Source organism: Monodelphis domestica, chromosome 2 (assembly GCF_027887165.1).
Source record: "Monodelphis domestica isolate mMonDom1 chromosome 2, mMonDom1.pri, whole genome shotgun sequence".
Classification (NCBI taxonomy): domain Eukaryota; kingdom Metazoa; phylum Chordata; class Mammalia; order Didelphimorphia; family Didelphidae; genus Monodelphis; species Monodelphis domestica.
This window is the reverse complement of record NC_077228.1, coordinates 158,608,202-158,620,396: the sequence shown is the minus strand read 5'-3', so window position 1 is coordinate 158,620,396 and position 12,195 is coordinate 158,608,202. Positions and strand designations below refer to the sequence as shown.

Genomic DNA, 12,195 nt, shown 5'->3' with positions numbered 1-12,195 from the left:
GATATGAAGTCCTTGGAGTGACTATTGGGGTTCCAGGGAGATAAGATATTAGTTGTCTTATCTGGAAATCTCTAGAGTCCTTCCTGGTGAGATAATGATTATCACATCAAGGGAAAGTTGCTAGGATTGTTTTCAGTCCAGCTCTAGATACACTCAAGTCAGGGTAAGTTATTATTCCAAGAATTAGCTTTATTGGAAAGAGTCAGGAAGCTCTGGAAAAAAATGGAAGCTCTATAAGATCCTTGTGATTAATATAATCAGTGTTCATTTCATTTGCAGACAGAACAGTTGTCATTAGTTATAATAAATGGAGTGGTATCCATATAGGAGCATATGTGGCAAGAGAATACATTCTTGAACATAGGAAGTACAGCTCAGGAAATATACTTGAAAGTACAAGCACAAAGATCATGTGTGGCCATGGAAAATATATGGCACAGGAAACTCATACCTCTGTTGCCACAAGTTGCTGGTGTCCCCTTTGCTATTGCTCACTAGGCATCATGTCTCTGCTCCCTCGTGGGCATACATGGACCATATGATGCCTGCTCAACATCTTTCTTGGTCTCTAATCAAGGCACTGGCTCAACCATTATCTATTGCCATTTGCTGGAGCTCAGCTTCCTCACTCATCATCTGTGGTTCACTGTGACCTGCTGCCAAGGGGGATAGCTACTGATCAGGATGTCCCTCAAAAGGGACAAATTTAAACTTCTACTTCTCCTATTCCCAGATTTTTGTCTATGGATTGTGACCTAGCCATCCTGGCACAAACCCTCAGGAAAGAATTAAATGAGGTCTTTTCTATTTTTCTCCCACTACCACTTGAAATTTGTAGCCTTAACTATTAGTTTCAACCAGGTATAAAACCCATTTTTAGCTCATGTCAAATACCTGATTGTCATTCTGAGCCCCCTGAAATCATTTTGGAAAATATACCCAACAAAACAATAAAAGAACTAGGTAGGACTACTAAACCCCAAAATCAAGATAGCCAAAAACAAAAGGGAAAAGGGAAGCTGTTGGGGCCATTAACCACTCTCTTAGGTCTTTTGTTCTAAACTTTTGCCTTTATTGTACTACTTGATAGCAATAAAATTACTGAGGTACGTTTAGCTTTCTTGTCAACCATAAACCTCAGTAGTTTCTCTGTAATGTCAGTCATGAAAAAAAATACAGAAGAATATGCCCTTCCATAACTAATTCTTATCAAACTGGGTTCCCCTATTGATTTTCATACATATTTATTAATGATCTTTTGTATTCATTTCCAAGAACCCCAGAAATAGGGAATGAGTGACTATAGGAAAATCAACAAGATGTTTTGTTTTTTTAATTTGGTCAATTTCAAACATTATTCCTTGGTTCCAAAAATCATATTCTATTCCTCCGTCCTCCCCCAACCCTCCCCCCCCCCCGCCCATGCAATTCCACTGGGTATTACATGTGTCCTTGATCAGAACCTATTTCCATGCTATTGATGTTTGCACTAGGACAACAAGATGTTTTAAAAGATGCCTCACCATCCATGGGGTTAAGCATTCGATGATTAGGAATTAGAAGTCCTTCTGTCCAATTTAGGAATTCTGCTCCTAAACCAGATTAATATGTAATTTGGAAATATTTAATAAGATAAATAAAAATATAGTAAAACACAAGTAATGTTAATATGTTGTTTTCTACATAAATAGGGAGTAGTCTGGGATCTTTTATGCATGATTTAGGAACACTCCAAATCTTCCCCTACCCATTTGAATTTGACCTCACTGCCTAAGGCTATCTGGGAAGCTGCAACCTGAAGTGTAAGACATAAACCTGTCAGGTGCCTTGAGGCCTTAATAGCTAGAATGGATTCTGCCTTCTAAAAGCAGTTAATTCATCCTAAACCAGGGTTTAGGCAGCAGCCAGATTTCTAGCCCTTGAAACTCAGACTTCATTCTTCTAACAGCTCTCTGAAACTGATGCTATGTGCTAAACCCAGTTCTCCTAAACTTCTAGGGTTCTGGACTCTTTACTTTTCTGGATTTAATCTTTCCTAGACTTGAAGTGCCCCTTATCTATTTAAGATATCAAATAATAGTTGATCAGCTTCTCTGCTGGTCATCTAACTAAAGTATTGGCTCCACTGTTCTCTGCTCCATTTGCTGGACAATAAGACAATATGACATAATGGAAAGACCAAAGGAGCTAGAATCAGGGTAATCCGGGTTTAAATCCTGAATCTGACATATTAGTTTAGTGACATTCAGTAACTTAGTCTCAGTTTCCTCATGTATAAAATGGGAATATTCATACTTGTATCATTATTAGAGAGTGACTGTGAGACAGAAACATAATATATGTAAAAATATGTATAGTACTTTGCATATACAATGTATATAAAGCTCTTGGCAAATTTCAGTGTTAAGTAAATGTCAGGTATTATTATTTTTTTACTTTGATATTTTAAAAGATTTAGTGATTTAATTTTATGCCAGTGAGCTGAGCTAGGCTTTTATTTGTGGAAATATTCTAAAATGGTTATTTTTTTAAAGATCTTTCCTTGTTCTACATAGAAAAAAAGAGTGATGTTTGTTAGATCACTGTACTTCCAGTCATTACTCACACCTCTATGCTTGAATAATCTTCTCTTGTGCCCTAATTTTAAGAAAGAGTAAGTTTCTCCCTTTATCTTTTCTATGGTATCCTCCACTTTTTATTTTATTTGTTTCTTGAGCACCCAAAGGCATAGTTGGTCTCTCTCTTTCTTTCCTCTACATCTTCATTATTTATTTATTTGTTTAAAGAGCAGGAGATTTTTATTTATTTTTTTTCACTTTGCAATATTTCATTTATTTATTTGTTTATTTGTTAAACTAAAAGTTCCCCTCATTTCTCCCTTCCTTGCACTAAAGAAGTAGTAGGACTCAAAGGTTCAATAATCTTCCCCCCCTTTCAGAACACTAGGCCCTTTTAAGTTGTTCATTTTTGTTTACCTTTTGTAAACACCCTTTGCCATGAATTGTGCCTTTTAAAGACTGTTCTGTCCTGGTTTCTTCAGTAGGAATACTTAGAAATAATTAATGCTATTAAAAACATTTTCCCTGAAAAAATCATGTTTAACTTTTCTGAATAAATATTTATTGGTTGCAAACCATTTTCCTTTGCTCTTTTACATATTATGTTCCATTTCCCCCTTTTTATTTCATTTCTTATATATGAATATAGCCTGTAGTTATGCTGACCAGTATTCTTTGGCATGTGACCTTGGATTTTGGAAGCTTGACATGTTTCTGGTTGTGTTATATTAGAGTTTGTTTCTGGTGATGACCATAGATTCTATCCATCTAATCTTTGACTTTGCTCAAATATTTCTTGGATATGGTCTTTTATGAATTTTTTAAATGTAGCATTCAGGATTTTTGTGATCATTAAGAGTAATATTCAAGAAGAGGTCATGCCAGACTTTGCTCATTTTCTTCTTTTGACAGTGTTATTAGACTAGTAGGTCAAATTTTTCTTCAAGACTTAGGGCATAGTAGTACAGATAACAGTACATCTTTCCATCTGATCCAGGACAATAGCATAAGAGAGTTTTTCAAGTATAATATGTCTATGGTATTCCACTGGCATAGTAGTCTAGTAACCCTGTCAAAATGAAAATGAATTCTTGTGCTTAAAATTAATGTATGAGAACTCCTTCTCTATTGAGTTATTTAAGAATACTTTCCCAGCCACTTTCCCTCATATCATGCCAAATTGGAAAGAAAAGATTCCCAGAAAAAGACAATGAAATATTATTTAGTTTGAATTCAGAAAGAGTATAGCTACTTAATATCAATATAACTGTTCATAGAATTTCTTTCTCTTCCCTATTCCAAAAATGTCTTTAAGCATTGTTAATGGTAAACCGTGTAAGACTTCCAGCAAGATGATCCATTCTATCTAAAAATCCATTTTTGTTTCAGTTAGTCATGCTTTTGGTTCTTCTCAAGACTCTAAAAGAATGGAAATTCAATGAGGGCAGACACTACAACCTCAATATCTCTTGTGTGGAATATAGATACCATGGACTCCTCAGAGAAGTACATATGGCTGATGAGATAAACAAGCCAAGTTTTGTTTTCCCAAAAAGATCAGTTTATAACCATCTCCTCCTTTGACTGATAAAAAGGGTATAGGATTTCAGATAGACAGGATTGAAATAGTTCTTGTTTTGACTGTTTAAACCCCAATCCTTGTTTTGATTGGTTAAGCACTCTTTAAATAATTAAGATAATTGGGTTTGTAAATTTCACATTTTGATTAGCTAGCTTTCAAAATATTATTGTGACTCTCAAGTAACCAGCTAATGCTAAATAAGGGGAGAGTCCGTCTTTGTATCAGGGACCAGCATAAAAAGGGAGACTGAGCCCATATATTTCACTCACTGACTGTAACACTTGTAACACAGATTTGTGAGTGCTGCTTCTGGAGAGAATGAATTAAAAGAGCTGGCACCCAAAACAGCTTCTACCATACTGCCAGAGTGTCTGAAGATTTATTTGAGTCATTGATCACCCCACTTAATGTCAACAGTGCCTTACCACTTCAATCATCCTACCTCTGGAAGAGGTCTAACTGAAGAAATGAATGTAAAGGCATTTATTGAGTGCTTACCTAACACAGTTACAAATTGGATAAGACAGTGAATTACGGAGATGCAACAACAAAATCTATGGAAGTCAAGCATTGAGGAGGGAGATCAGAAGATTCCTTGATAACTTTGGGGAAGTGTCACCGAATAATACAAATTTGAAGCTGAAAGGGACCTTATACGCCATCAATTCCAATCCATTCTTTAGATAAGGAAACTGAGTCTCAGAGAAGTTTTTTAGGACAAGGGCAATTACTATGTTATAAGATGCTAATTCTGGGTAAGTCATAAGATTACATACTAGCCAGACCAAAATTCATCTTCTCCTGGACAGGAGGAAAAAAAATTGCCATAGATGAAAGACTTTGGTGAAATAAGGCTTACATTGCCCCAGAGAGATAATTACTGGACTAAATGCAAAGCCTCTACCATTTTTATATTCATAAGACTAATGTCTGTTTCTTGGACATATTATGCCAATCGTTTTCTTTCTTGGAAAGAGGCAACGAGCACTATTGCCTATATATGTTTGTATTTGGGTGACCATCTGTTATTGGATTTTTATTACAAGTGAACGAACTAATCGTTTCCTGGCTTCCTATTGTACCAAAGAACCTCTAAGAGATTTCATGAATTTCTGAGGCTTGCTTAGGAGTTTAGACTTCTTCTTGGGTAGGACTGGGAGATACTTTCTGGGACACTAAAAGATATGCTATTTGTCTTAAATAAACTCTCAAACTCTAGATGGGTACCAGAACTATTTTATGAGAGGATCTCTAGATGCAGATTGTCTCCAATTCTCTGTGAAGTCTGGAGAACATCTTTCCCTTCTGACTTGCAAAAACCTATTCCTATGGACCTCCATGATTTCCTTATATGCCTGTTTATTTTTCATCTTTAAATGTTTTCCTTGGTTTCAAAGAGCCACTTTAAAAGATTCAGAGATGACAGGGAAAGGTTAGAATCTCAAAAAGCCCTTCAGAAGGGTCTTTGTTCTGTGTAGGGCAAGTATTTCCATCTGGCCATGACTGAACAAAAGTTCAATACAAGTTAATTTGTGATGCCTAGCAATGGCAGTAGTCTGGAAAGCCTTCCAGTAGAAAGTGATACTTGACCAACATTGTGTCTTGAAGAAAAAGGGGGATTCTGTGAGAGAGAAGGGAGGTAGAAGTGCAGTTCAGGAATGAGGATGGCTAGTGTAAATGTGCAGAGATAGGAGATGGGATGCCATGTATGTAGAAGTTAATTGGTTTGCTTTGATTGGATCACAAAGTGTATATACTAAATTTACACTAAAATTAGCAAGATAGTCTATTTTATTTTATTCTTTTCCAGATATATCCTACAGTAATTTTGCTTGGTTTCTTTTTTCTATCTGTATTCTACAATAGTTAATTCATTTTCTGTGTACTGTCTTTAAAAATTATGTTCCCATTCCACTGCTTTTAATTTGATTATTTTTTTATTTTTTGTGGGGATTTTAGTCATTTTTCTGCACGTGGTATACTTCTTTCTTTTTAAGGGATATATGAAGAACCTAGCTTTTTTCAAGCAATTTATTGTTCCATCTTCTTGACTAGAAATGCAGACTACTCTTATGAAGGTTAGTGGGCAAATGAACAAGAAATAAGACCACATATAATATATAGCTTTTACCCATCAAAGCAAACCTTTTAAAGAGCTAACATGTTTGTTTCTCTTGGTTATGTGAATTAGGAGAGGGATGTAAATACAAACTTAATCTTATGACTCTACATAAGTTAATTTTTTCTACAAGTCTTGGAAAAATGGCATTTGGAATTGGTTTGGAGCTTTCATGAAGCAATTTCAATTTTAAAGAGGCTCCTTTGAACAAAAGTAGGGAAGGTTTAGCATTTCTTGTTTATTTGTTTGAATTAGGTTTCTATAATTTGTTCACTTGAAAATGCTTTCATTTCTTAGGAGCTCATTAGACTTATAGCCTCTAAAGGCTTTGGCTAGGTGGCTCAATGGATAGAACATTGGGCCTAGAGTCAAGAACATCTGAATTGTGTGAGCTTGTGGAAATTGTTGAACTTCAGCTTAAGTTTCTTCAATTGAAATTGGGGGGTGTGGAGGGGGGAGAGAATGGCACTTACAGAACTGTAGTGAGGATCAAAAGAGAGAATATTTACAAAATGCCCGATACATAGTAAATAAGCTTTGTATAAATGTTTGTTCTCTGCCCCTTCCTTTCTACTTTCTCAAAAATATTTAGGCACATACAGATATATTGAGAAACCATATTAGTGATTCAATTACCAGTTTGTTCACAGTCATCTTTCATAGAGTTTGGAGACAAATGCTTTTTTTTTTTTTAATCCCTTACCTTCTGTCTTAGAGTAGATAGTAGGTATTCTATCAGTTCCAAGGCAGAAGAGTAATAAGATCTAGGCACTTGAGATTAAGGGACTTACCCAAGGCCACACAGCTAAGAAGGATTAGGGATCAAATTTGAACCCAGGATTCAATCTCCAAATCAAATAGTTCTTTATTCATTGAGCAAACTATCTGCCCCCAGATGCTTTTGGTTACTGGACCAAAGTTCCTTCAAGGATAATATTACCAGTATAAGAACTAAATAATATTATTATTATAAAAATGAGATTAGGTAATGGGTAGTACTGAATGAATTTTATGTTTCTTTCTAGCTTCTGGTCAAAAGATTATACTTGACCTCAGAAATACTTGAAAAGTTAGCAGACACATTGGAAGGAAGAATTTGGTATGTTAAGGCTTTGGGTTTGATGTCATATCAAGGCATAAATATAAATTTTGAATTAAAAAAATTTTAAATTATATGTAAGGGCCAACGGAAACAAAGCACATGATTTGGCCCTTTGATATTTATCAATCAATACTTGAACAAGCGTTTTCAGTGAGTATTTTAGTACTTATTGTGTGCCAAATACAGAGGATACAAAGACAAAAGTAATCCCCCTCACTAAGTAACCTACATTTTAAATATAATATTAGAGGAGAGATGATTAGAGACTGATAACCAATATAAAGAGAACATATGTACAAAGTAAATACAAAGTAAATTCAATGTCTGGTCCTAGAAACTAGGGTAGGCAGGAAACGGGAAATTCCTTACAAAGGAGGTGGCATTTGAGCAGAACTTTGAAGGAAACTAGGGTTTCCAAGAAGTAGATTTGAAATGGGAGCACCTACCAAACTTTAGACAGTAAAGAGAAAGACACAGAAACTGAAATGGCACATTATTTATGAATATTAGCAAAACTATAGGCAGAATTCTCTCTACTCAGATGGCTCTCAAATCCAGTCCTAATACCTATTTTTGAACTCAAGTACCACATTAGCAACTGTTTGTTAGACATCTCTAAGTGTTTTAAGTGGCATTTCAAACTCAGTGTGTTGGAAATAGAATTCATTAACTTTCCCTTCTAAGTTTCCATTATTTCCATCAAGGTCTTTGCCATCTTTCTAGTCACACAGACTTATAACTTATGAGTTACCCCAGACTCTTCCTTCTGTCCATCCTCATGCCTTTGATTAAAAATCTTCAGTGAACCTCTGTTGCTTTAGGATAAAATGCAAAATCCTCAGCAGAACATTTCAAGCCATCATGGCTGGACTCTGATTTAACCTTCCCAGTGTCCTTTCATAGAATTCTCTCACCCCAATTATCCAATTAGTTGTCAGACTTTTCAATTCCACTTAAGAATAACTAGCGTTTAAACTCCACTCTATCTGCTGTGCCACTGAGCTTCCTACTTCTTTCATGTTTCTTGCATCTGTCTCCTTCTACTCATGTGGCCACTATCTGAATTCATGCTCTTATTACTCTTCCCTCTGTCTCCTCAGCATCTATGTCCTACTCCCTTCCTGACTGATAGGCACACAGAGAAATAGCTATATTATTTTTGATTTCACAATTGCACACCAATGTTCTACTTCTATAGTTTAGAATGTTGAGATTTATCTAACCAAGGCCTGTTGTTATTCCATCTCTTCCTACACTCTACTCCTTCCAACTTAATTCTAGGTACTTCAGTCTCTTCACCCTTCAGTACTCTCCCAGGTTTTATCCCTGCCCTCATTTTAATTTCTCCCAAATCTTGTCTCTATGGTTAACCAGTTCATTGTTACAGTGTCTTCTCCTCTCAAATGTTTCTTCTCTTTGTCCTGTCACTACTTCTTCCCTGCCAAATTGTATCTCTCCAATGTTCCTATTTCTGTGGTGCAGTAGAAATCAGGAAGCTGTGTTAATTTGGTTACTACTACTAGTTGATATTAATGAAATTCAACTGGGCTCTCATTTCAACAAGGCAAGTCTTCTACTGTTCTCTAATTATTTTCTATTGCACACCTCTCAGAGGCTTGTCCAAATGTTCTTTTCCCCTAAAGCCTTGTCCATCCCTCCTTCCCTCTACCTCTTAACAGAAGATCTTACCTCATACTTTACTGAGAAAATAGACATTATTCATCATGAGTTTTATCTTCTTCTCTATTATATATATCAACCCCCTTGTTACCATCCCCATCTTTACTCCAGCCTTTGATGAGGAGTTGGTCCTTCTCACCAAAGCCAACCATTTTGTATGTATACTTCACCCTATTTTCCAGCCCTTTCCCTAAATTTCCATCTCTCTTTAACTACTGGTCCTTTCCTGCTTCCTGAAAATATATGTAAGGTCTCTCCAATCCTTTTAAAATTTTTTATTTATTTAATTAATTAATTTAGAATATTTTCCCATGGTTACATGATTCATATTCTTTCCCTCTCCTCCTCCCTCCCATAACCAATGAGCAATTCAACTGAGTTTTACATATATCATTGATTAAGACTTTTTTCCATATTGTTATTTGCAATAGAGTGATCATTTAAAGTCTACATCCCCAATCATATCCCCATCGAAATATGTGATCAAAGAAATGTTTTTCTTCTGTGTTTCTACTCCCACAATTATTTCTCTGGATGTGGATAGTATTATTTCTCATAAGTCCCTCAGAACTGTCCTGGGTCATTGTATTGCTGCTGGTAGAGAAGTCTATTACATTCTATTGTACAACAGTGTATTAGTCTCTATGTACAATATTCTCCTCATTCTGCTCCTTTCACTCTGCATCAGTTTCTGGAGGTCTTTCCAGTTCATTATTCCTTTCAACACAATAGTATTCCATTACTAACAAATACCACAATTTGTTCAGGCATTCCTCAATCAATGGATAACCCCTCATTTTCCAATTTTTTGCCACCACACAGAACTCAGTTATAAATATTTTTGTACACATATTTTTTATTATCTCGTTGGGGTACAAACCCAGCAGTGGTATGAATCAAAGGGTAGGCAGTTATTTAAAACCCTTTGGGCATAATTCCAAATTGCCTTCCAGAATGGTTGAATCAATTCAGAACGCCACCAGCAATGCATTAGTGTCCCAATTTTACCACATCACCTCCAACATTCATTACTTTCCTTTACTATCATATTAGCCAATCCTGCTGGGTATGAAGTGGTACTTGAGTTGTTTTGATTTGCATTTCTCTAATTGTGAGATTTACAACACTTTTTCATGTGCTTATTGATAGTTTTGATTTCTTTATCTGAAAACTGCCTGCTCATGTCCCTTGCCCATTTATCAGTTGGGGAATAGCTTGATTTTTTTGTACAATTAATTTAGTCCCTTATATATTTGAGAAATTAGGCCTTTGTCAGAAGTTTTTGTTATAAAGTTTTTTTTTTCCCACTTTGTTGCTTCCCTTCTAATTTTGGTTGCACTGGTTTTGTTTGTACAAAATCTTTTTAATTTAATGTAATCAAACTTATTCATTTTACATTTTGTGATGTTCTCTATTTCTTGCTTGGTCTTAAATCCTTTTCTTTTCCATAGACAGGTATAATATTCGGTGTTCACCTAATTTACTTATAATTTCCTTCTTTACATTTAAGTCATTTGCCCATTCTGAATTTATCTTAGTATAGTGTATGAGATATTGATCTAGATCTAATCTCAATCATTCTGTTTTCTAATTTTCCCAGCAGTTTTTCTCCCATCCCTAAAAAAAAATGTTCATTATACTCTTCTATCCATTCAACTTTTAGTTGTATAGATTTCTTCCCTTTCTAAGTTAAATTCTTTTTTAAAAATCTGTCTATTCTCATCATCTTAATTTATCTCTTTCTCTCTCTATTATCAATCCTTTGCAAACTTGCAGTCTCACCTCTGAACTGAAATTACTATTTTTAGTACAAATGATCTTTGAAATGCCATGCATGATGTCCTTTTCTCAATCTTCATCCTTTTTTAACTTTTTGTAGCATAAGGATGCTGACCACTCTTTGTCCTTATGTATTTTCTCCTCTCTGGGTTTGTGATACAATTCTACTTTCGGTCAGAATGTTCCTAAATCTCATCTGGTGTGCCTTTGTCTGCTCTTATTCTTCCTAAGGATGAGTATGCCTCAAGGTTCTAAATCCAAGGCTGCCTTGTCTTCTCTATATATACTCCCTCCTGGTAACTTCATCAGCTTCCATGGATTTAATTATCATCTCTATACTATTAACTCCCAGATTTATAGATCCAGCCCTAATCCTTCTCCTGAACTTCATTCCAGCATTATCATCTGTCTACTAGACCTTTTGAATTGGGTATCCCAAAGTCATCTCAAACTCATCATATCAAAAGAAAAGCTAATTATCTCAGCATAGTGCCTGGCACATAGTAGGCCCTTAATAAATGTTCATTAAGAGACTGGCAATAAAGATTCAGTTGAAGTGTAAAAATTGGTTCTATTGGAAAGTGTTCCATAATATGCCAGACAGTGAAACATTTTCAGTAGATGCTTCTTCCACTACAATAAATAATGAATAAGTGACCTTTCTCTCTTTTTTTTTCTTTTTACAGGAATCTTACATTATTTCTCTAGAACTGGGAGAAAAATGTGAAGCCATCAGAGAAAAGTTATTGTATTTGGAAGATCAACTTCATGCTGCAATCTATAGCCATGATGAAGGTCTTGTTCATATCCTTTTACTCTTGAATAGATTTACCACCTGCCAACTTCTAACTCCAGATATAGAAAACAACAACAACAACAAAAGGTGCATCATGATCAATGAGCAATACAGTAGATATAAACAAGTAGATTTTTCTATTTTTTCTGTAGAGAGGATACTTCTATGATCTTGGAAATCAATCACAAAATCAGTCACAGCATATAATAAGTTTCCTCTTATTCTAGGTACAGAAATAATAGGAATATTAGAATTGTAGATTTTCTAGGAACACCAAGGTCATTCTGTCCAACCCACATTGGCGCTAGAGTCCCATCTATTATCATTGATGATAAGTAGTCATTCATTTACCATTTGTACACTCACCACTTGGTAACTTATTTCCTCTCCCTCTTTCCCCACCAACATAACTTATTTCCTCTCCCTCTTTCCCCACCAACAAGATAATATATATCACTTTGGTGAAATTCAAATCATTAGGAAGTTTTCCATCATATTAAGTTATATCTTCTGCTCAACAAGTTAATGGGAGCAAGTGGAAAGTCCTACATGTAGGCTAAAAAGTGCAACTGCACTTTT

At 35.3% G+C, this 12,195-nt stretch overlaps 1 protein-coding gene across 1 annotated transcript in view; it reads left to right on the top strand.

Moving 5' to 3' along the window:
- The window catches only part of DISC1 (DISC1 scaffold protein), a 478,298-nt gene extending 466,555 nt beyond the window's left edge, over positions 1 to 11,743 (top strand). Inside the window, exons 13-14 of the mRNA XM_056814629.1 lie at positions 7,285 to 7,358; positions 11,507 to 11,743. Coding sequence (XP_056670607.1) covers positions 7,285 to 7,358; positions 11,507 to 11,528 — 96 coding nt within the window. The 3' untranslated portion in view covers positions 11,529 to 11,743. The remainder of the gene's footprint in view (positions 1 to 7,284; positions 7,359 to 11,506) is intronic.
- Positions 11,744 to 12,195: the final 452 nt, after the last annotated feature.